A 23371-nucleotide genomic window follows, 5' to 3' on the forward strand; every position below is an offset into this window, starting at 1 on the left:
TTAGTTATAATTTCTATATGCACTTAGAATAAGATTGGATAATTGTTCTTTTTATGTGTGAAATGTAATTATAGTTAATGCTTGTTCACCTCTCTTTGGAAATATTGTGCATTTGTGGGATATATTTCTAGAAATAAAGATCAATAAAGAAGTGGGTGATAACTTTTCATTGAATGAATTGACTGTGCTTGTTGTGAACTTTTAAGAACTGTTTTTTCATCAGATCAATAATAGTCTTCTTGTACAAAGCCACATGGCAACGGTACTGAAGTCCATTAATTCCCAATGGGATTTGGTACAATTACCGCAGGTTGCCATGGTAATCGACTTTGTGAAAGAGGACCTAAATGTGCTAAGATTTGTGATAATTTTGAATGAAAGAATCAAATCTGCTTTGAAGTTGAGAGAGTTTTATTTACAGAAAGAGAGAGGAACCTTGATTTTACAAGATTGCCCTGGTTTTAACAAGTTTCTCTCTGCAAGTACAGAAGCCATAGTGAAATTTGCTGAAACTGTTCTGTTGTATCAGTAATTCTGACACTGCAGCTATATTGGGTGCTTTTTAACATGACAACTCTGTCTTTTTATTCCCAGTTCTTAAGGGCTGCTAACAGGTCAGGTTTTCAGGATACCCCTGATGACCCCATAAGAGAGATTTGCATGCCTACTGCCTCTGTTGTGGTATTTGTAATAAACTTATTGTATTTGAAGTGTGTAATGATTGGAATGGTGCTACAGTATTGGTCACTGTTGACACAAGGTTTCTAAATGCGCATTTAAAAAAATGTTATTTTAGGCTTATTTATAGAAATTTAGGGGGGAATTCATTAATGTGTGCTACTGTTAAGACGGTGATGGGTCAAAGCCACGTGGACAATGGAGCGCTGACAATCATGCGCTGGATTTAAACAGTATTTTAAAGCGCTCCAAGGGAGTGTGTGGGGGAGGAACCCCCCCCCACACACACACTTTACTTAGAATTGTTGGCGCTCCTGTTGGTGGGTGAGGGAAACCCCCCCCATTACAGAGGAAGCTATACTTTTTCCCTAAAAAACAGGGAAAAAGGCTGTTTCCTCTATAATGGGGTGCTCCCCCCCCCCCACAATGGGAGCACCAACAGCTCTAAGTAAAGTGTGTGTGTGGGAAGGGTTTCCCTGCCCCAACCCTCCCCAGGAGCACTTTAAAATACTGTACTGTTTAAATCCGGTGCGCAGACGTCCTGTGTGTGATTGTTGGCACTCCATTGTCTGCGCGGCTTTTCTTCTATGTACTGTTAAGACGGGTTATTTAACCACAAGTTGTGCTATTTTAGCACAAGGTCTCATTGGATAAAATGGAACCCTGTGCTAATATAGCCTCACTTGTGGTAAAATAATCCATCTTAACAGCAGCACATATTGATGAATACCCCCTTAAATTATTTTATTTTATTTTTTTTGTATTTTTGAGGAATTTTATGTATCCATATCCATGCTGCTGTGCTGAGGTAAAGGATATTATCAATTATAAATATTTTCTACCATTGAAGTATTTGCAAATAGGTATTTATTAGGAATATCCTGAAAACCTCACACTTTGTTGGCCTTCAAAATCTAGGGGCTCCTTTTACAAAGGCGCGTTAGCGGTTTAACGCGCATAATACCACGTGCTGAACCGCTGGATGTGCTAGCCGCTTCCGCCTCCTTTTAAGCAGGCGGTAGTTTTTGGCCAGCGCGGGGGTTAGCGCGTTATGAAAAGTTGCGTGCATTAACCCTGCTAGCACACCTTTGTAAAAGGAGCCGTAGGAGTGAAGAACAAAGCTATAGCTAGTAATATACTGTAATATTGTAGTAAAATTGATTTGTTTAAAATTTTTGACCAGAAAGCTTATTTAATAAATCTTGGGGTCCTAGTTTTTTAAACTGAATATTTCCTTTTTTGTTTGTTTTTATGGCACAGTTGCTGGTGTTAGGTGCTCTTGTAAGGTCAGGGGAAATTGGTGGATTCAGCACAGTTGTATTTGAGCAGAAGGGAGGGAGGAGTGACCTAGTAGTTAAAGCTACAGCCTCAGCACCCTGAGGTTTTGTTCCAGGTACATTATTAGGTAGATTGTGATCCCACTGGGACAGATAAGGTAAAATGCTTGAGTACCTAAATGTAAAAAACCAAAACGCGGTATATAAATTCTAATAAAACATGGATACGTCATTGTGGGTAAGAATCTATATTTTTTTAAAAAAAAGGATGGTCAGGTCTTTTATTATTTATTTTACTGTAACCATATCATGTAACCAATTACTTTTGGAGGCTGTGCATTTAGGAAACAGCTTGTTTAAAAAAAAAAAAATTGGTCTTCCCATGATTAGGATGTTTTTGAATAGCACCTTACTAAAACAGAAAATTTGGGTGATTATGGTATCTTCTGCAGATGAGTATTTATAGGATCTTCCTACACAAGCATTAGTGAGCAGATGAATAATATTATAGATTCATCCATATGGTCTGTAAAAGTTTCTGGTAAAAACAGTTTTTTGTTTCCAGCTTTGTGGCGCTGCTTAGAAATAATTTTGATAATTTCCTGTATTGCGAAATACATGAGTTCAGACTACATAAATATTTTTTCCTCCTTGCAAAATATAAGTTCAGAATTACAGAGAAAGAGTTGTAATTGTTGTGTTTTTAATTATTTTGTTACTTTTGTATGTGGTTTTTAATGAAATTATTTTGTAATGCACTTCTCCCTCTGTATCCCTGGGAGTTAGAGACAGAGCCGGCCCGTGAATATTAAAAAAACGCAAATAATATTTGGGCCGGCTCTGACCCACCCCCCGCTTCCCCCCAGCATCCCTTAAGCCTTACCTGGTGGTCTAGCGGGTTTTCGGGGCAGGAATGAACTTCCTACGCTCCTGCCCCGTGCAGATCACTCATAGGAAATGGCTGCCATGAGCTCCCGTTGTAATCTCGAGAGGAGGGCAGCCCAAGAAGTTGCAATAATGCCAGGCATCCTGCCTCCCTGTGCAAGATTGGAGGCAGGCTGCAGGACTTCCTGGAGGCATGGGAGGCTATCATGACCAACCAATGGGTTCTGAAAATCATCAGGGTCAGCTACAAGTTGGAGTTTGCCCATCCTCTCTCTACCTAGTCCATGGATTCACCGGCAGGCAGACCAGAAAGAGCAACCCAGGTCTAAGAGACCCTCCGAAGGTTGCTGGACATTCAGGCCATTGGGCAGGTTCCAGCCACAGATTTGGACTCTGGCAGATACTCCATATACTTTGTCGTGCCCAAGAAAGAAGATTTGAAGGCTCATTCTGGACCTCAAGTACAATGCGGTGCTCAAAGTTCCTCATTTTTGTATTGAGACTCTCCGGGTGGTCATTGCTTCAGTCCAACCGGGGGAGCTCCTGGTGGCGCTGTACTTAGAAACATAGAAACATGATGGTAAATAAAGGCCAAATGGCTCATCTAGTCTGCCTATCTGCAGTGGCAGTGATCTTTTCCTCTCTCTAAGAGATCCCACTTGCCTGTCCCACACTTTCTTGAATTCAGACACAGTCTCTGTCTCCACCACCTCTTTTGGAAGATTGTTCAACGCATCTACCATCCTTTCTGTAAAAAAAGTATTTCCTTAGATTATTCCTGAGTCTGTCGCCTCTTAACATCATCCTATGCCTACTCATTCCATAGCTTCCTTTCAGATTAAAGACTCAACTCATGTTCATTTACGCCATGTAGGTATTTAAATTTCTATCATATCTCCCCTCTCCTGCCTTTCCTCCAAAGTATACATATTGAGATCTTTAAGTCTGTCACCATATACCTTATGATGAAGACCATGCACCATTTTAGTAGCCTTCCTCTGGACCAGGGATCTCAAAGTCCCTCCTTGAGGGCCGCAATCCAGTCGGGTTTTCAGGATTTCCCCAATGAATATGCACATAGATCTCATGCATATTCATTGGGGAAATCCTGAAAACCCGACTGGATTGCGGCCCTCAAGGAGGGACTTTGAGACCCTTGCTCTGGACCAACTCCATCCTTTTTATATCTTTTTGAAGGTATGGTCTCCAGAATTGTCCTTCTCTGTTATCTGGAACTGACAAATTAATTCAGACTTTCAGACCATCTGTTTGAATTATCCAGTTCTACTTATCAGGGAAGACCAGCCTCTGAGGCTTCTATTTTCTGATGGGTCTGCATGGCAATCTCTTCTGTGGTGAACAGCCACCAGTTGCTCTGAAAGCTTACTCTTCCTGAAGAGTGGCTTCTTCATGGGTAGAGTCTAGGGCAGTATCACCTGATGAAATTTACAGGATGGCCACATTGTCCATCCTTCATACTTTTATGAAGTTTTACATAGTAGGTGTGTCAGCATAAGCCAACGTGGCTTTTGGGTCCTCAGTGCTTGTTATAGGCTCATCTGTCCCGCCTTTAGTTTCCAGGGACTGCTTTGGTATGTCCCATTTGCTTATGCTGTTTGCACAGGAAGGAAGGATTAGGTTCTTATCTCGATAATCTTATTTTCTGTAAAACATCAAAGTATATATGATTTATGCCCTGCCCTGTTTATATATGGATTCTTCCTGCATTAGACAATAGTCTGGACTGATGTTCCAATGATAAGAAAAATTTTATAAGGCAAGGGTTGAGTCCCACTGCATGCTACAGTTAGAGCTACACAAGTGTTGATGCTGGTTGCACCAGGTAGGTAATGTGGGTTCCACCTCTAGTTTTTGTACAAAAATTGTTTGCAATGTTTTACGCTTATTGCTTACTGTTACTGTTATGCCTGTGCTTATTCCTATTGCAGACCTAGTCAACTGGAGATAACAGGGTACTGAAGTTTACAAAAGGAGGGATAGAAATGGTATATTATTATATACCAATGAATCAAAAGGATGAAAACTCCTATCGTGTTTATGAAAGTTTATATGTAGAAGGTTTTGATTGGTTTTGTTTCCATACACTCAGATGTGAAGCTCCTAATGGGGAGTGAAAAACCCCCTTGCGGAGCTTATCATCCAGTCATTGCATATGGTAACTTAAGAATTGTTTGGTGTGATTCTCTTTTATATTTGGAAGTGATTTGAGTGTAATTCTCTTTTAAATATAAAAATGTAATTTCTTCTTTGTTACATGATACAAATATTTATGCCAGGGGTGTCCAACCTTTTGGCTTCCCTGGGCCGCATTGGCTGGAAAAAAAAAATTTATGGGGCCATGCAAACGCTGCAGCAAGACAGAGGAGGGAGCTGGCAAGACGGTAAACACCCGGGGGCAGCAGAGGAAAACACTGCATTGCCCTCGACCGGGGCCACACAAAATACTTCAGGTTGGACACCCCTGATTTATGCCTTAACATGGACAGCTTAAAAAGCAAGTCTTGAACTCAAAAAAATGTGTCTCTTATCTTGAACATGACTAAGGGGTCCCAACGTGGCCCCGTTTCAGTGACTGCTTCAGGAGACCCAATAATTGGTGTTCAAATAAAGTGAACTCTTCAAAAGACAGTAGTAGTGCTGCCTGCAACAGGCTTGCTCGCTTGATAGCGTGACTATAATGGTGTTACATAGGTTCAGAAGTGATCAGTTCTTTCAAAGGCGATACCTTGTAGCCGCATTTGGACAGGAAAGGAGGGAGAAGGGGCGTGTTGCCACAGGACCCCGGTTCATAAGTACTAGTTTGACATGTTGGGCATTCTTTAAACCGGGGACTGCCTGTACACATAATCATGCTGTACAGGCCAGTTACAAATCAGTTTAGTTCCTAGGCATCTATCCTGTAAGCCTACTGAAAAGCCACCTGCAACACATTTAAAAAAACCCCTCAAATATTAGTGTACAGCCTTCTGCTTTATTAGGGTTCGCAAAAAGCAGCGTAAGGAAGTTTGGAATGAGTTGTAGTTACACTGGTGCTTGAGTTCTCATGTTCAGTCACATGAGAAAGCAGCATGGTCTTCTGTTTAGGGCATTGGACTGTGACTTGGGCTATCCTGGGGCTGTGAGTTAAATCCTTCCCTGTTTGTTGACCTCTCTGTATAATCTTGGGGATGCCAGTAAGTTTATATATCAACACAATTTATCTCTGCAAAATATTTATGCCAAGTGTTCTTAAATAATGCTCTTAAAAAAATGGAAGGAAAAAAGTCTCAGATTCACTGTCGCACTTGGTGACTTGGAGATATTTCACCTCACTGGCATTTAAATAGAAGGGTGTTTTTGCCAGTGAGGTGAAATATCTCCATTTCACTGAGTGTGACAGTCTTCTGCTTTTGAAATGGTTGACCTGATCAGTTTATTTGAGAGTACTGTATTTGACAAATGTTTTGTGGAGTTTTATTGTGTTGATGTTTGAGCATTACACTTCACTCCTCTATTTTATATTTTGATACTAAGTTGGTAGGCTTCCCAGTATTACTGGGTGTAACTGTGTATAAAATTTGCAATTACAAGACAATGTTGCCCCTGCGGCACTCAAAACACATCCCTGGAAATATATACACATGGCGTGTGTATAAGGAGGTATCATTTTATCAGTGCAAATACTTAATCCAAGCATATATCGTCATAAAGGTGGTTTTGTAAAAGGCCTTTTCAATATCAAAACATGCTTTAAATGCACAAAAACCTGAATTAAATTATTCTCCACATGAGCAAGAGTATGGTCTTCTTATCTGTTTTGTTTATGTCAATCTAATCTTGAGTAATATCTTTTTTGATTTCCTGATATGGATCATTTACTTGTTTGTTTAGTGGGGTATTTCAAAATTTTGTTTTTCCTATATAGGAAGAGCTTTTCTTTACAGGGCACCATGGAAAATATACAGTTGTATGTAGCCTTTTCAGTGTAGCATTCTGTGATGGCATAATAGCAAGGTCAAATCTACCAGTGCTGGCACTTACTAGTGATGACAGTTGCAAAGCTATTTTAGGACTATGTTGGCTTTGTTCTCTGCCAGTTCCTGCCTCTGATCATAGATTTAATCCTGACACCTATCAGCTGTTAGCTGGTTTTCCTTTATTGGGAAAAAGCTCATCCATTTACATGGTATCTGAGTATGCTGCTAATACCCCTTTCTTCCCCCAATCTTTGAGTCACACAGCTATAAAATGCCATAATCCTACAAGCCCAGTTACGATCAAGGCATAGACAATGCCTATTAGACATACTCCCAACACTACTATCTCAGGAGCACTGACTCTTTCACGTGGCTCAAATCTTTTTCTGTCTTTTATAGAGAATTTTCTGTAAAACCAGAGCATTCTTTTCTTTAATATTGCTTCTTCTTTTGAAATAATGACTACCAAGCCCAGTATGCCTTTAGTAAGTGGAAATGATGGGAGGATTGTGCCAACCAATATGTTTATGTTTATTAAAATTGAATATCCCACAGACGATTACAACAGTTCTCTGTGGCTAACAATTATAACATTTATTCAATAGAAGTAAGAAAGGAACTCCATAACATATAGGAAAGAAATATGCAATCATATAAGAGGAAAAAAAACCCCATTCCATAGGAAATACATTAATATCTTCTTAATAAATATGCTCTTTTTGAGGAATGTCAGACCCAAAGGCAGATTGAAAAAAGTAATAGTGCCTTGAAAACTTTGGAAGTTCAGTTCAAGATGAATATTATTAGAAAGTTGGCTCCAAGAACTTGGCACCAGATTAAAAAAAGAAGCTTTACGTCTGTACATTCTCAATTTGTTCTTTTGAGTGATGGCAGAACTAATCTAAGGCTTTATGTGTTAACATTAAAATTTTAAATCAAATATGATATGAAATCAGTAACCAGTGATATTGCAAGAAGAGTGATCAGATTTACTTTTATGTCCTGACAACTTAATTGCGATATTTTGCAATGTTTGAAGTTGTCGAAGATCAACAGAAGAGATACCGGCATAGATAACATTGCAGTAATCAATCTTTGAAGTAAAGAATTCATGAATCAAAGTAATAATAATAACTTTATTCTTTTATACCGTCATAACCAAAAGTTCTAGGCGGTTTACACTAAAAAGAGCTGAACAATCAGCGAAATACAATAATACAGTAAAAAATACAAATATTTGTAAAATAGAATTTCAATAATAAAACTCGCTAAGTAATAAACTTATCGAACAAAGTAGTCTTAATTAATTTCCGAAAACTGCAGTAGGATAACATAGCTTGCTGAATACATTTACGTAACCAAGATTGTTGCCTACCAGCTTGAAATGCTAGGGTCCTATTTAAGAAGGTCTTATATCTACATCCATTAATTTTTGGATAAGCAAATAAGCAGAAGTTTCTGGTTTCTCTTGATGGTCTATGCAACACAAAATGAGGAAAAAGGTAAGCTGGAGACAATCCCGATATCAGCTTAAAGCAGATACAGGAAATTTGAATAATACTCTTGCCTCCAAAGGCAGCCAATGAAGTAAACGATAAAATGGATCTCTCCCTCTTTGTCAGGAAGCTCAAAGAGTGTGTGTCTTGGCGATTCATCACAACACCTTCCTGAAAACTGTCTACATTCAAGGAGAGAAAAACTGTCTGGCGGACAAGTTGAGTCGTCTTCTGCAACCTCATGAATGGACACTCAATTCCTCACCTCTTTATCACATTTTTTCTCAGTGGGGAACTCCTCAGATAGATCTCTTTGCATCTCCTCACAACCACAAACTGCCTCAGTTCTGCTCCAGCATATACTCTCCTCATCATCTCGAGGCAGATGCTTTCCTTCTGGAATGGACAAATCTCTTCCTGTATGCGTTCCCTCCATTCCCTCTAATTCTCAAGACTCTTGTCAAGCTCAAGACCGATCATGCCACAATGATTCTAATAGCTCCTTGGTGGCCCAGGCAACCCTGGTTCTCCTTTCTACCAGTTTTTCCATCTCTGCTTACACAGAGTCCAGGATCTCTACTTCATCCCACCTGCAGTCTTTACACTTGACAGCTTGGTACCTCTCAACATAACTCCCCTTCAGTTTTCTCAACGTGTTCGGGACATTTTAGAGGCTTCCAGAAAACCTGCCACTAGACAATGCTACCACCAAAAATGGACTAGATTTTCTACGTGGTGCAGTTCTCACAACAAGGAGCCTCGAGATACCTCCTTGTCTTCCTTCTTAGATTATCTTCTGTACTTATCTACCTCTGGCTTCAAGATATAACTTGAGGTAGGTTATAGAAGAAGGCAGAAACCACTTCACAGGTCGCAGACCTGATGGGCCGCCGCGGGAGTGGACCGCTGGGCGAGATGGACCTCGGTCTGACCCAGTGGAGGCAACTTCTTATGTTCTTAAGTCTACATTCATTTGAGTCCATTTTAGTGCAATTTCTGCTGTCCATCAGCCTATCCTGTGGTTTCCAGATTTATGAAAGGACTTTTCAGTGTCAAACCTCCTCTCAAACCGCCTCCAGTGATTTGGGATCTCAATGTTGTTCTTGCTCAGTTGATGAAACCTCCATTTGAACCAATGTCTACGGCTCATCTGAAATATCTCACTTGGAAAGTGGTGTTTCTCATTGCTCTCACATCTGCTTGAAGAGTCAGTGAGCTGCAAGCTTTAGTTACTGATCCACCTTTCACAGTTTTCCATCATGACAACGTGGTCCTCTGTACTCATCCTAAATTCTTACCTAAAGTAGTTTCAGAATTTCACCTCAATCAATCTATTGTACTTCCAGTGTTTTTTCCAAGGCCTCATTCTCATCCGGGAGAATCAGCTCTTCATATCCTGGACTGTAAGCGTGCTTTGGCCTTCTACTTAGAACGTACCAAACCACACAGATCTGCTCCTCAACTTTTTGTCTCCTTCGATCCGAACAAGTTGGGATATCTGATTTCTAAGCGAACCATCTCCAACTGGATGGCTGCTTGTATTTCTTTCTGCTATGCTCACAAAGTCATAGCCATGGCGGCTTCAGTAGCTTTCCTCAGATCCACTCCTATTGAGGACATTTGCAAAGCTGCCACCTGGTCCTTGGTTCATACTTTCACCTCTCATTATTGTCTAGATGTTTTCTCCAGATGGGATGGCCATTTTGGCTAGGCAGTGTTAAAAAATTTATTCTCCTGAATTGCCAACACTCCCACTATCCCATTCTGGTTAGCTTGGAGGTCACCCACATGTGAGAATAGGCTGCATGCTTATCCTGGGATAAAGCACAGTTACTTACCATAACAGGTGATATCCAGGGACAGCAGACAGCTATTCTGACAACACACCTACCTCCCCTGGTTGGCTTCTCTGCTAGCTATCTGAACTGAGGAGACACGCCCTATGCTGGGCGGGAAGGCACTCGTGCATGCGCGGTGCGGCAGACTCGAAACTTCTGAGTTTCTTCAAGCAAGTCTGCTTGTGAGGCTGTCTGCATCCGGGCTCTGTGGATGAGTCACCCACACCTGCTGTCCCTGGATAACACCTGTTACGGTAAGTAACTGTGCTTCCTCATCGGTCATAACTTATTCATTTAGCTGAAAATTCATTTAGTGAACTGTGCAATACAGTGCCATTAGAAAACTTACCTTAGTTAGCAGTAAGGAGGGACTCCGACGTGAATTAGCGTTTCACTATCAGCTGTTTCAAGGAAAGTCCCCATTTAGACCAGACCAAATGGTCTAAATTCTGTGCTGTTCCAATATTAGAACAGCTGGCTCCTTCTCAATTCTGTCTAACCCAGTGGTCTTTATTGCAAGGCCCACAAAACAATGGCAGCCCAAGAAGAACTTTTTGGCAGCTCATGCTGCAGTCTGGGGTTCTGTCCTCCTCTCCCTGTGGGATCCATTGTTGCAGCCACTTTTTCTCTCCTGGCCACTGGCAGCTTAAGTGACGTAAACTCACTGCCTTCGACGACCTGGAAGTTTTCCCTCTGCTATTACTTCCTGTCCCTGCATAGGCACAAAGCAATGCAGAGGGAAAGCTTCCAGGCTGGCGAAGGCAGCATGTCTACTCGTGCTGCCCGAGGCCTGAAGAGTGAAAGAGCTGCTGCTGTACGGGATCGCGTGGAGGGGAGGAACGTGAGGGGAGGTTGTGGAGAGACCACTGGAGGGGTGGTGGTTATGCTGGACCACAGGGGGATGGAGAGGAAAAAAAAAAAGAAAGAGATGTCAGATCTATATTTTGCACTGTTCTGCAAGAAATGCATTTGTTTCTATTTCTCTGGTGTATTTTATGCAGAGTCTGGCATCTTAGGGTTTTCTTTCTGTATATTAGAACTTTTAGTTTGTGGTCCTGTATTTGCATCTCAGGCTTTAAGTCACCATAGCACAGAGCAAACTAGTGTTCATTTACCCAGATAGATATGCTCTTCTGTCAGGACTCCTCAGAGGAAAAGACACCCCACTACAGTAATAGCATTTTAAGTGCAAAGTAGGGAGAAAACCTCCCCAACTCTTTTGCTTTTTTTCCCCCCCCCCTCCCAGGCATGCATAGATGAGAACCTAGATGTGGTGAAGTTCCTGCTGCAGTATGGTGCCGATGTGAATCAGCAAGATAACGAGGGCTGGACACCCCTTCATGCTGTGGCTTCCTGTGGCTATCTGAACATAGCAGAGTGAGTGTGTAAAATTTGCTGTCTGTGTAGTGTTTACAATTAATAAGAGTGTGGAGTGCCAAGTAATGTTGCATAAGTTTTGAAAAGGGATACAGTATAGTGGCGTGCAAAAGTCTGAAATAGATAGTTTGTAATATGGAATTTCAGAATTGTTGGCATTCAATTAATTATTTAGTGTTATTCTTTGTGGCTTCTTGCACAATGATTCTGTAATTCTGTTTCAGTTATAAAAGCATGTTACATAGGTGAAACAGCGTTAAGCATAGGTGGTGGAGAGAAAAACGCTGATGAAATTCAAAAAAGTGTGGGATAAACATAGAGGATCTCTAATTAGAAAACGAAGAAGGTAAATTAAAGAGCTAAGGACAGACTTGCACAGTCTGTGTCCCATATGTGATGATTTGGTGTAGGATTGGGCTGGGGAGGGCATCAATGGGATCTCCACTAACTTGGAACATGAGGATGTTACTGACCAGACTTTATGGTAGATATCCTGCAAACAGGATGGTTGGATAGGCTGGAGTGAGCTTGGATGGCAACTTCAGAATTTGGAACCTAAGACAATACCAGGTGGACTTTACAGTCTATGACCCAGAAATACCAAAGAAGAGATGTTAAATTAATCATGTATTTTTAATGGATATAACTAATGGGCAGACTGGATGGACCATTCAGGGTCTTTATCTGCCATCATTTACTATGTTACTGATCTATAAATTGCAATTTGTGTGGCCCAGCTGCTATTCAGATGATGTATCCATGACATTGTGTGATAAAAGCTTTTTAATTTTATTTTTTTTAAATATGGCAAGAAAATGACCATATGGTATGTTACTGATGGTAAGTATTTGGCAGGTCAGCCTTTATTTTTGCAGACAGCCTTGCACCATCCTGGCATTAACAGATCTTTTTTTAGAATACAGTAGCTGATGACCACCTGATTTCAGGCTCCAGTGAATGCCCCTGTCAGCTCTCTTTGATGCAGGATACTGTTTGGATATTTCTAGTGGTATTTCACGTTGCATGTTCTTGCTTAGATTCAAGTCTTGTGACTGGGTTTGCCATTGAGGATAGAACCAAAAGAATTTGGGAAAGGAATGGAGAACATTTTGGGTATTTTGTGTAGTTCTGGTCATCATATCTAAAAAAAGACATAGGGGAACTTAAAAGGTACAGAAAAGGGATGGACTGACTCCCTGTATGATCAAAGGCTAAAGAAGTTAGGATTTTCAGAGGTGGGTAAGGGGAGATATGATTGAGGTCTATAAAATCCTGAAAGAAGTGGGACAAATTTCATGTTTACTCTTTAAAAAATTTAAAGACTGGGAGATGTTCCATATATGGCATATTTAAAACAAATAGAACTCTTTGCCAGAGGATATGGTAAAAGCAGTTAATGTAGCTGGGTTTAAAAAATTTGTACAAATTCCTGGAGGAAGAGTCCATAAACCATTATTAAGGTAGACCTGGGGAAAGCCATTGCTTATCCTTGGGATTAAATAGAATGGAATTTTGCCATTTTTTGAGACTCTGTCAGGTACTTGTAACCTGGAATGGCTGCTATTGAAAACTGGATATTGGGCTAGATGGACCCTTGGTCTGACCCTTTTATGTTCTAACTGCTTTTGCTTAATGGCATGGAGCATTGTCATCCTAGAAAAAGTTTCTCTGGTAGAATCATGGATTTCTACAGAATCTTACCCCCTTCTTTTACCCTTGAATGGCCCGCGCTGATCCTGACGCTCATAGGAACTCAGTGAGTGTCAGGAGTAGTGTTCTCATCACTGAAAAGTACCATTTAGTGTTCTCATTCCTTTTTCAAAAGCAGCTAATTTGTACGTTGGATTTTCAATTACAGTGTTCCCCCAGTCGTTTGCGGTTGGTGGTTCGTGGTCCTGGTCATTCACTTTGACAAGCAGCTCCTGATTGGATAAGGCCCAACTTAGTGCAGGAAGAGGCGGTCGGAGAATACCACTTAGTTCTTGGCGGTTCACATCAAGAAAAACTGTACCGTCAGCGAATCATATACATACATATATCGTACACGTCGTAAAATACAGCACTAGCAATCAAGTCACGAATTTATCAAACAGATAAGTTTTCAACAATTTTCTAAAGGAATGATAAGACTGTGCTTGAGGAATTAGAGTACTCCACCAGGTATTCATTTTACTGGTCTGGCATCTATAGAGTGGCAATTCCTTTATCTAGTGGGTAGAAGATGCTTGGAATAAGAATTGAGGGGATGTAAATCAAGAAGTAGCTGTTATAAACAGAAGCACAGAGATAGTATGGAGTCAAAGGAGCAAAGTAGTACTCAAAATGAATTTGTGAGATGAGAGAAAAATATAAAGTATGATGTGTACCGCCATACCATCTATGTTTTATGTGAAAAATTGCATATTGAAGCTTCAAAACAACATTATGGGCGCTTATTCCAGACTTTTGCACACCACTGTAGATGTTGGTCTTGTACCACTGAATTTGGTACTCTGAGACATTTTTTTCTTTCTGTTTTGCAGAACTATTGAGAAATCATATGGGGTTAAATGAGTACGATTTTAAAATTATGGATTGAATTAAGCTGCAAAATAATCACATGAAGCTTTAGAGTAGAGAATGACATAGGAACAGATTTTTCCCCGTCCCCGCAGGAATTCATTTTCCCGTCCCCGCGAGTTCTTTTCTTGTCCCTGTCCCATTCCTGCAAGCTCCATCCTCATCTGCACAAGCCTCAAACACTTTAAAATCAAAGTGTTTGAGGTTTGTGCAGTTAATAGAAACATAGAAACATGATGGCAGATAAAGGCCAATTGGCCCATCCAGTCTTCCCATCCCCAGTAACCATTATCTCTTTCTCTCTTTGAGAGATCCCAAGTGCCTAACCCAGGCCATTTTGAATTCAGACACAGTCTCTATCTCTACCACCTCTTCTGGGAGACTGTTCCATGCATCTACCACCCTTTCTGTAAAAAAGTATTTCCTTAGATTACTCCGGAGCCTATCACCTCTTAACTTAATCCTATGCCCTCTCATTGCAGAGTTTCCTTTCAAATGAGAGAGACTCGACTCATGCGCATTTACATTACGTAGGTAATTGCTACCAACTTGTATTCTGGAGCTCAAATTGCTTACAGGAATGGGGCAGGGACAGCAAGAACCAACTCGCGGGGACGGGACGGGGACAAATTTTTCCCTGTGTCATACTCTATTTTAGAGTAATTGATGCAGAATTATTTCCCTCTGGATAGAAATGACTAGATGTCTTGCTGCCAATAGCAATTACATTGGTATTTAGTAACTGGAATGATACAGTAATTCACAGCTTGATATAAGCAGTTGGTAGAATATGCTGTGTTTGACATAAGAATAAAGCTACTGCAGTAGAGAAACTGTCAAGAATGATGCAGTTTCATAATGTATGAAAATTTTTCTATCCAATTGTGTTCAGTTTTCTTTAAATTTTGGTGTATTTTAGGTACTTATTGTGCCAACCCTACTCCTTCCCTACATGTCTCGTTTTGTTTTGTCTTTTCTCAATGCCGTGGCCTACTTGGCCTTTATACACTTTCGTTTTATAAAACGCTTTGACATTCTCAGATCATTTGGCAGTATAACAAATGTGTAAATAAATATTAGAGCAGTGTTTTTCAACCTTTTTACACCTATGGACCAGCAGAAATAAAAGAATTATTCTGTGGACCGGCGGTTGAAGAACACTGGGCTAAGTCGTGGGCCAGACCCCACCCATCTCTATCCAATCTCCACCCCAGACCCCACCCCCATAATAGTACTAATTGCACCTTGCACGTCCCTTGCCTCATCTGGAAGACTTCCCTCTGACGTTGCAACGTCAGAGAGAAGGCTTCCGGTTCAGGCGCATGATGACCGTAGGAGCCACTGCCCGTGGCTTTGTGCACTGAATCAGTTGGGAAGAGGGAGCTGGCTCGAAGATAATGCTGCATCGATTGCACTGTGGACCCGGCGGTTGAAGAACACTGTTTTGTGCCTGATGCACGTGCTGGCCCTGTGGACCGGCAGGAAATTTCTGTGGACCAGCACTGGTCCATGGACCGGTGGTTGAAGAACGCTGTATTAGAGAACTTAAATGTGCCAATTCCTGTATTAGTCTCATGATCTAAGCCTGGTTATATTTTTTGGCTTCTGATGTCGTACAGACAGTTGTTTTATGATGTTGCTTGTCTGTGTTTTACTTTGATTTATGCTGTGTGTTTATAAGAGATTCAATAATAATAAAAAAATGTTATCCAATATTCAGACACTGCTATAATTGTAGTTTTGGCCAACTTTTGAGATCCACTGATTTTTCTGGCAACCTACTGAATTTAAGGTGGTTATTGTTGGTATATTGTCATCATTATTTCTCACTGTAGCTGTATGAGGGAAATACTCTATAGTCTTCTCATGCAGACTACAGAAATCCAGTAATTGCTACCAATTTGTATTCTGGACCTCAAATTGCTAGAAATATATTGGGCAAAAACATTTTGTGCATAGCTGTGATTCCTTTTATCTGCAGTATCTGATTTAGTTTTATAAAATTTCTGAAGAAGCTCTAAAACTCACAGTCTATGATGACTTTTGTTGGACCAACAAGGGAATTACGGTAATACTTACTAAGGGCCCTTTTTATAAAGCTGTGGTAGTGAGTTCCCAGCACAGCAAATGCAACTCAGCCCATAGAACCAGAATGGGCTGTGTTGCATTGCTGTGCGGGAATCGCAACTGCGGCTTTGTAAAAGGGGCCCTACGTTGTTTGATTCTACTTTTACGTATCTCATAAAATTAATGAACATATAAAGTATAATTCCAAATTAAACATTAAAACAGCAATATGATCTAGAAAACACATAAAACGCATCAGAGAGAGTGAGAAACAATCCTGGAGATACTGTAATCATGAAAGGAAAGCTGAATGCACATGAGAATGTTTGCTCGGGTGTCCCCCTTCCCCTTCCCCCCAGGAAGTCATAGAGCATGGAACTGGCAGTTGACATGGAGACATATAGGATTAGGGGCACAGATTAGAAGTGTAGGTTAATAAACTTTTAAAGAATTTCATCATCTCTACTCTCAGTGAGAAAAGAAGGTGAAGATTTTTTATTTTGGTATGCTTATTAAGGGGAGAGGAGTGAAGGTCATGCAAGAGTTAAAACCTAGAGGAAGAGGGAGAGGCTTCAAAAAATTTGGTAGAGAACAACATGAAGGAATAAGTTGAAGGGAATGGTAACGGGCATTTACCATAATCCTCAAGAACTTAAATCAACATATGGACCTACCGTAGATAGGGCTTCCTAAACTTGTCCTGACCATTGCGGACCAATGTTGGCAAATTTAGCTCATTTATGCTTATTGTGGATATTCTGAAAACTCAGCAGGCTCTGGGGTCGCAAGATATTTTTGGGAGACTCTGAATGAAGAGCTCAATAATGGAGAAATGAGTGACTGTTATAGATGTTTGAACATCATGTTTCATGTTTATTAAAATTTGATGCAAACACATAATATAAATTTAAAGTGAATTACAAATAAAGTAAAATCTGGGTAACAAAAAAAACAATTATACGTACAAGGACAAATATATAGACAGACTTACAGAAGACAAGAGGAGAGAGGGTGGAACTACAAAATTTTAGAGAAAGGCAACATTAAAGGATAACATAATAGGATGGGAAAGAAAGGTGAGAGGAGAATGCCTAAATAAATAAATAGAAAGGGAGTCAGTCGGTAATACTGCTATGAACATGAAGAAACTGGATATTTTGGACAAGAGCCTCACTAATTTTGGTGGCAGGTCTTCTGTTGGTTTAGGTATGGGTCTGTAAGAACCAAAGAGGGAGGTGACAGACTTGAAGTAGTTTACCTGCAGAGGCAATGGAGGCCAGCTTAGCAACAAAAATTAGACATGTTTGGGACAGATTTGAAAGATAATGGCAGGACTAGAGTTGAGAGACTGGTTAAAGACATTGTTTGGGGAGGGGAGGTGTGGTACTATAATTTACATGCTTATTTATCCAAAGTGATTAAAATGAAAGAGGAAAAATCTCAGCTGGAGAAATTGGATGGGCCAGCTGATTTTTATCTGCCTTCATAATGTACATGTTAATTGAACTTTTGGCGATTTTTCTTGACTGATAAATAATTGAGGGAAAAATAGTAAAGGTGTTATCTGAGGTATAATAAGAGACTACACAGTATTTTGACCATTGGGATCCTCAACTAAATGATTTGTTCGTGTGGGAACTGGGGATTGTAGTGCTTGTTTTCTCTATTTTTCATGATTGAGTAGTACAGAGCTCCAGATTAAATTTGTTCTACTATTCCAGTAGTATTTCTGTTTGCACTTGACATAAATTCTTCTCTTAAACTTATATACTAGATTGGTCCCAACCAAAGGGTATATTTAACAGTTTAGTCAATAACTGTGTTTTATCTTGTTATATATGTTAATGTAAAATCTTACTCTTATGCATGGTATTTAATTTATACGAAACTTGGCATTTAGCACAAACCTAAAGTATCTTGTGCCTCAGAATAAATTTATTTTTCTCTTGATTTTTAAAGTTTATTCAGAAAAGATAGATGTTCAAGGCTAGAAATGAGATTTAAAGAAAAAAAATCAGTTTCCTTAGTGTCTAGCTGCACCATCTTTTGAGACTGGGTTTATCTCCTTCCTACCAGCAGCAGGTGAAAGTAGAGAAGCTGACTTTTCCTAGAAACATCACTGGTATATGGGCTGGTGCTCTGTAGGAAAAATCCAGTATTTCTTGTACCTGGTTCATGGCCTAACTCTTAGCTATGCAGGCTAAGACTACTGTTTTGTAGAGCCTAAAGGCGTTGCTCCCAGGTTCATGGACAAGACCTAGTGGAGCATGGAGCTCAGCTCCTCGCCTATGAGGGATAACTGAGTGAGACGCTCAACTTGGTCCCAATGGAGCCCTTCCATGGGGGAAGTTAGTCCTCATCCTCCCTCCTGCTCTTCCATACCGCTTTGGGGGTGCCTACCCCAAGAGCTCTTTGCAACTCCAGGAGATTATATATAATCTCCTGGAGTTGCAAAGAGCTCATGGGGTAAGCTCAAAGCTTTGTCGTCTTAGCACAGAAATTATTGTTTTAATCCACAAGTTTGTCTATAGGACCAATAGGGACCCCTAAAGAAAACAATTGTGTAGAAATATGGACCGTGTTGGGTCCAAATGTTTCCAGTGGTTCAGGCTCTAGATGTTTGGCTCTAGATGTTTTTATGTGGATTATTTATTTGTTTTAATAAAGCCATCATCCTGGACATCAACTCTCCACAAGCCTCTTGTTTCTTGAAAAGGAGGTAGGACAGCAGCTCAAGCTGGACTTCTCCATTATGGCGAGTATGAAGGCTGCCTGCTGGAATTGGGATTGGCTTTCCTAGCAGATGTCTTCTGAAATGATGTGGCTCTTTTTTAAAAATATTTCAGACAGTGCTGCAGTACATTGGATATTTTTCATGACTAATAGGGTAGGACTGAAGACTTTCATGAAAGATTGCTCTGGTGAGCAAAGAACATTTCTTCCCGATTGTTGCTATTTCCTTTTAGCTAGCTATTGTAATGTTTAGCATAATTCTTCAGTTGGTGTTTACATATTATTAAAATGGGAGGGAGGTATATGTTAACACAGTATTTAGTGAGTGCAATCCATACTGGTAAATAAACTCAAGTAGCCTGATTAATATGGCATGAGCAATGATCCTGATGGTCTGATTGACGGTGTGACCTACGAGCTGGGCTATGTTAAGCTAGAATTTGCTGAGACATTTGCCCACCCCTTCATGTGTGGCATATTAAATTTTATATGATTTATTTTCAGAAACTGCCTGTACGAGTATGCATGCTTGATAATTGTAGCATCCTCACAGATTTTGGTAGAAATATGTATAATATGATGAAACAGCCTATATCCTTTCCCTTTTTTATGTACATTTTTTTTTATTTGTTTTGCTTTCTGCTGTTGATGGGTTTTTGGTTTAGATGGTTGAGGTTTTTTGGTGGTTTTTTGCCTGTGCTATTTAAAACATGCTGGGCTGATGCTGGGCTGATGTTCTATCACCTAAGCATTCACAAGACCCCTGAAGCAGGCATTATGCTGAAACACGTTGGGCATTTGATATATGGCGGAACCGTATACAATGAATTGAAAGTGGATGGTTATTGAGGTAACACTGCTTTCATCTAGGTGGTGGCCCACTGTATTATGTGTTTTGAATTTTATATATGTGTTTTATATAAATCTATTTTTGTAATAAAACTTCTTAATTGTTTGCAATATTTTATATTATACTGTATGTTTTCCTGATTGTTTCTTGTATTTGACACCGATACCTCTTGAATTAGGTTCCCTTTTTATTTGTGTTGTCGGAGAATAGCACATTATTCCTTTCTAGTGGCTTCAGATTGGCTCTAGAGGCCATGGTATGCAGACCGAGTTCTCTTCCTGGTGGAGTCCCTAATTTCTCTTCCCAGGTCTCAAGGGTTGCTCAGACAAGGTCTAGTGGGAATGGAGGATCTTGATCCCTTCTGGCTTGTTCCTTGAGCAAGATGGGGTTTCTCTCCCGCTGTCATCACCACCATGCTCAAAATTCGCGAGTCATCCACTTCTTCGGCTTACGTCCCAGTATGGAAAGATTTTGAGAGATGGTGTCGACAGCGCTTCTTCTCCCCTTGGAAATCTCTGATCCTGGAGATGCTCAGCTTTCTTCATCAGGTGTTTGACCAGGGTTTGTTGCTGAACTTCCTCCAAGGTTCAGCTAGAGGCTCTCTTCTGTTAAAGGTCAAGGTATTGGGGGTTTCCCTAGCTGCTCTATGAGGACATCACACAATTTCTGAAGAGAGTCGCTCAACTATGACTGTCTGTTTGACATGCTTTTCACTCGTGGGATTTGAATCTTGGCATGCTTTTGGGAACTTGTTTTGAGCCCAAGAGAGCTGTCTTGCTCAAGGATGTTCTTTCTGGTGGTAATTGTTTCAAACAGGGGATTGTCAGAACTTCAGGTTCTGTTCTGTCAGGTCCCGCGCCTCTCCTCAAAGGACTCGATGTCCATCTATATTGTTCCCTCACTCCTCCCGAAAATGATTTTTCCTTTCCATTTGAATTAGAATTAGAAGGTCTGCTTGTGCTCCTTTTTGGATCAGGGTATAGGAGACCCCACAGGCTAGATGTTCGCAGAGTTCTACTTTGATACTTGCAAGAGATGATCACCTTTCATCTCTCTGATTGTTTGTCCTATTCCATGGTCTCCAAAGGGCCAGGTGGCATTAAAGGTGGCCTTCAAGGCTGCCTATATTTGCAGGAACAAACTTGCCTTCTGGCCTGTAAGCCCATCTTGGATGGAGGCCTGAGCACTTTCATTGTAAAGTATCTGTAGAGCAGTGACCTGGTTTTTGTTCCATAGTTTTGTAAAGCATTACAGACTGGATCTTCTGGCTTGAGTCCAGTTGGACTTTGACAGAGCTGTTATTTGGAGGCCTTGTCTTCCCCACCTAGAGAGTGTTTGCTCAAATACAGCCCAATTGTACAGGCTGGTGCTGCTGGACTCTAAGGATGGTGAAATTTAGTCATATCTGTTTAATTTCCTTTCCTTTAGTCCTGCTTCACCATTTGGTGACCTTCCCTGGAAGACTTTGATTTAGGGGACTCATTTAGTTCTCTGCTTCTTTCTCTAGTTATGTTCTAAAAAAAAAAAAAATTCATGGAATTTGCTTGGGCATCAATGTGGTATTTGAGACTGTCTGCTGCATTGGCAGAGATATACTAGAATTTTCTACCGAGCACCAGGCCATATATAGGTGGTATCACTGGGAAAAGTCAGTTTATCTATGACTTCATCTGCTGGTATGAAGGAGATACAACCTAATCATACAAGATGGTGCAGCAGGACTAAAGGAAAGAAAATTAACAGGTATGACCAAATTTCACCTTTTTAGGCACCAGTTGTAGACTTCTGTTTAGTTTTGACACGCTTCACTTCTGTAAAACTTTGAATTTATTTTAAGAATCTTCTCTAGACGCCCCTTGATTTTGGTCATATCACTTTAAATGGGCCAGTTGGATGTGACTATGTTGTAATTTACAACTGTCGGTAACATGTGATTCTTGGAGTACTTCAAGCCTCAATGGTTTAAATTAGTACCCACCTCTTCTTTAAACTTTGTTCTGTGGATGTTTCACTTACTTAGGTACTTAATTAGTCATGGAGCAAATGTGGCTTCTGTGAACTGTGAAGGGGAAGTCCCATTAGACCTGACAGAGGAGGCATCCATGAAAGATCTGCTGCTGGATCAAATAAAGAAACAAGGTAAGCTTCCTGTATGATGAAGTTTGCTGCTTTAGGGAGCACGACTGTGATTTCAAAGACACAATGATAGAAAACTTTTAACAAAACTATAAGATCTTTCATCTCATGCTAGTTATAGGGTGAAGATCTGAAAAACTAAAAAATAGTCATTCCTGTTTCTTTAGCCACAACTTGCTCCCATCTGGTATAAGGAAACTTGTGCAACCATTCTTTGTATCTGACCGTTTACCAGGTTATCAGTTTGGTTTGCTTCTAAACTTTCTCCAATTTCTTCTTCCTTTGTGTCAGCTCCACTGTTCCACATAAGTAAGTGTTATCCTCTACTACCAACAGATGGAGTTAGAGGAAAAAAAACACCTGAGCTTTACCAGTGATTGCACTGGTATTAGCTGATGGTGGTCCCTGGAAATATTCAGTATTTTCTCTACCTGAGCAGATGATAGGTCTTCATATCCTCTATGAACTTTGCAACTTTGATAAGACTTCTGTCTAGATTCATGTTGAATAATGAAGCGGGGAGGAGGGGAGGTTCAAGATGGCTGATGGTGCGGCTAGTTGTCTGAGCTGTTTTGTGACCACTGGCAAATTTAGTTTGGTAATAGGGAAATTTAAAGGTAAAAATAGAGTTTACTTCAAAGCTTCTACACCAGTGGTCAGCCTGAGTAGATTCTTTTGTGCAGGGTGGCATCCAGCCTTGAGATCTGGGCAGTGAATGGAACCCAGTCCATGAAGCCTTCATGTTCAGATTTCTTTGAGCGCTAGCAGAAGAACTCTGTAACACCTATTTTGGAGGCAGCAGCTTGTGATTTAGAAGTGGCTGCTCCGATAGGTAGCACTAATGATTTTGTTGATAGCTTTGGATTGTGGAGCAGGACAGGGTTCTCCTGTGATATCAGCAGCCTCGCAGTCTAAGCACTTTGGAGATACTGAAGCAGGAACTTGTGGTGAACTACAGCAAACTGAGATAGGAATAGAATCGGAGGGCAAGAACTAGCAGCTGTTGCTAGGATTGCCTCAGTCTCCGTCTTCTCCAATCAAACCCGTGGGAATGTTTCTTTTGGAGAAATTTTGTTAGTTGTATCCTGAATGGTGTGTGTCCCAATTATGATGATTCTCCTCCTCAATAACCTCTGTCAAATGAAACAAGTGCTAGGTAATTCTTGCAGCTACCGGGCTGTTCGTTTCTGGCTATCTTTCCCTCTATAGTTGCGTTCAATATCATCCTATGCGATCTTTCATAAGAATTAAAAAACTTATTTATTTAGGAAATATCAAGTTTTAAATTTACATTTTTTTTCATTTTTGTTAACCGCTTTGAACCTTCTTCAGTTGGGATTTAGCAAAATACAAGAATGTTGTTGTTATTATTATTATTATACAAGAATGTTGTTGTTATTATAATGAAAGATTTCTTAACGATCAGGAGGAGAGGGTCCGTCCATCAGTTTGAACATTCTGTGGCTATGCCTTAGAATTGTGGTGCCAGCATGTGGAG

At 40.4% G+C, this 23371-nt stretch overlaps 1 protein-coding gene across 14 annotated transcripts in view; it reads left to right on the forward strand.

Annotated features, from left to right (window-relative positions):
- The window catches only part of PPP1R12B (protein phosphatase 1 regulatory subunit 12B), a 195620-nt gene that overhangs the window by 2088 nt on the left and 170161 nt on the right, over positions 1–23371 (forward strand). For 13 of the 14 annotated variants that reach the window (XR_004536731.1, XR_004536732.1, XM_033917689.1 and 10 more), the window contains exons 2-3: positions 11398–11528; positions 21758–21876. Coding sequence is in view for 11 of the 14 variants with exons in the window: in XM_033917689.1 (XP_033773580.1) it covers positions 11398–11528; positions 21758–21876 (250 nt within the window). In the remaining 3 variants the exon portion in view is untranslated. Of the gene's footprint in view, positions 1–11397; positions 11529–21757; positions 21877–23371 lie in introns of those variants that run through there. The other variant, XM_033917699.1, reaches the window with a different exon arrangement.

Source organism: Geotrypetes seraphini, chromosome 13, assembly GCF_902459505.1.
Source record: "Geotrypetes seraphini chromosome 13, aGeoSer1.1, whole genome shotgun sequence".
Lineage (NCBI taxonomy): Eukaryota > Metazoa > Chordata > Amphibia > Gymnophiona > Dermophiidae > Geotrypetes > Geotrypetes seraphini.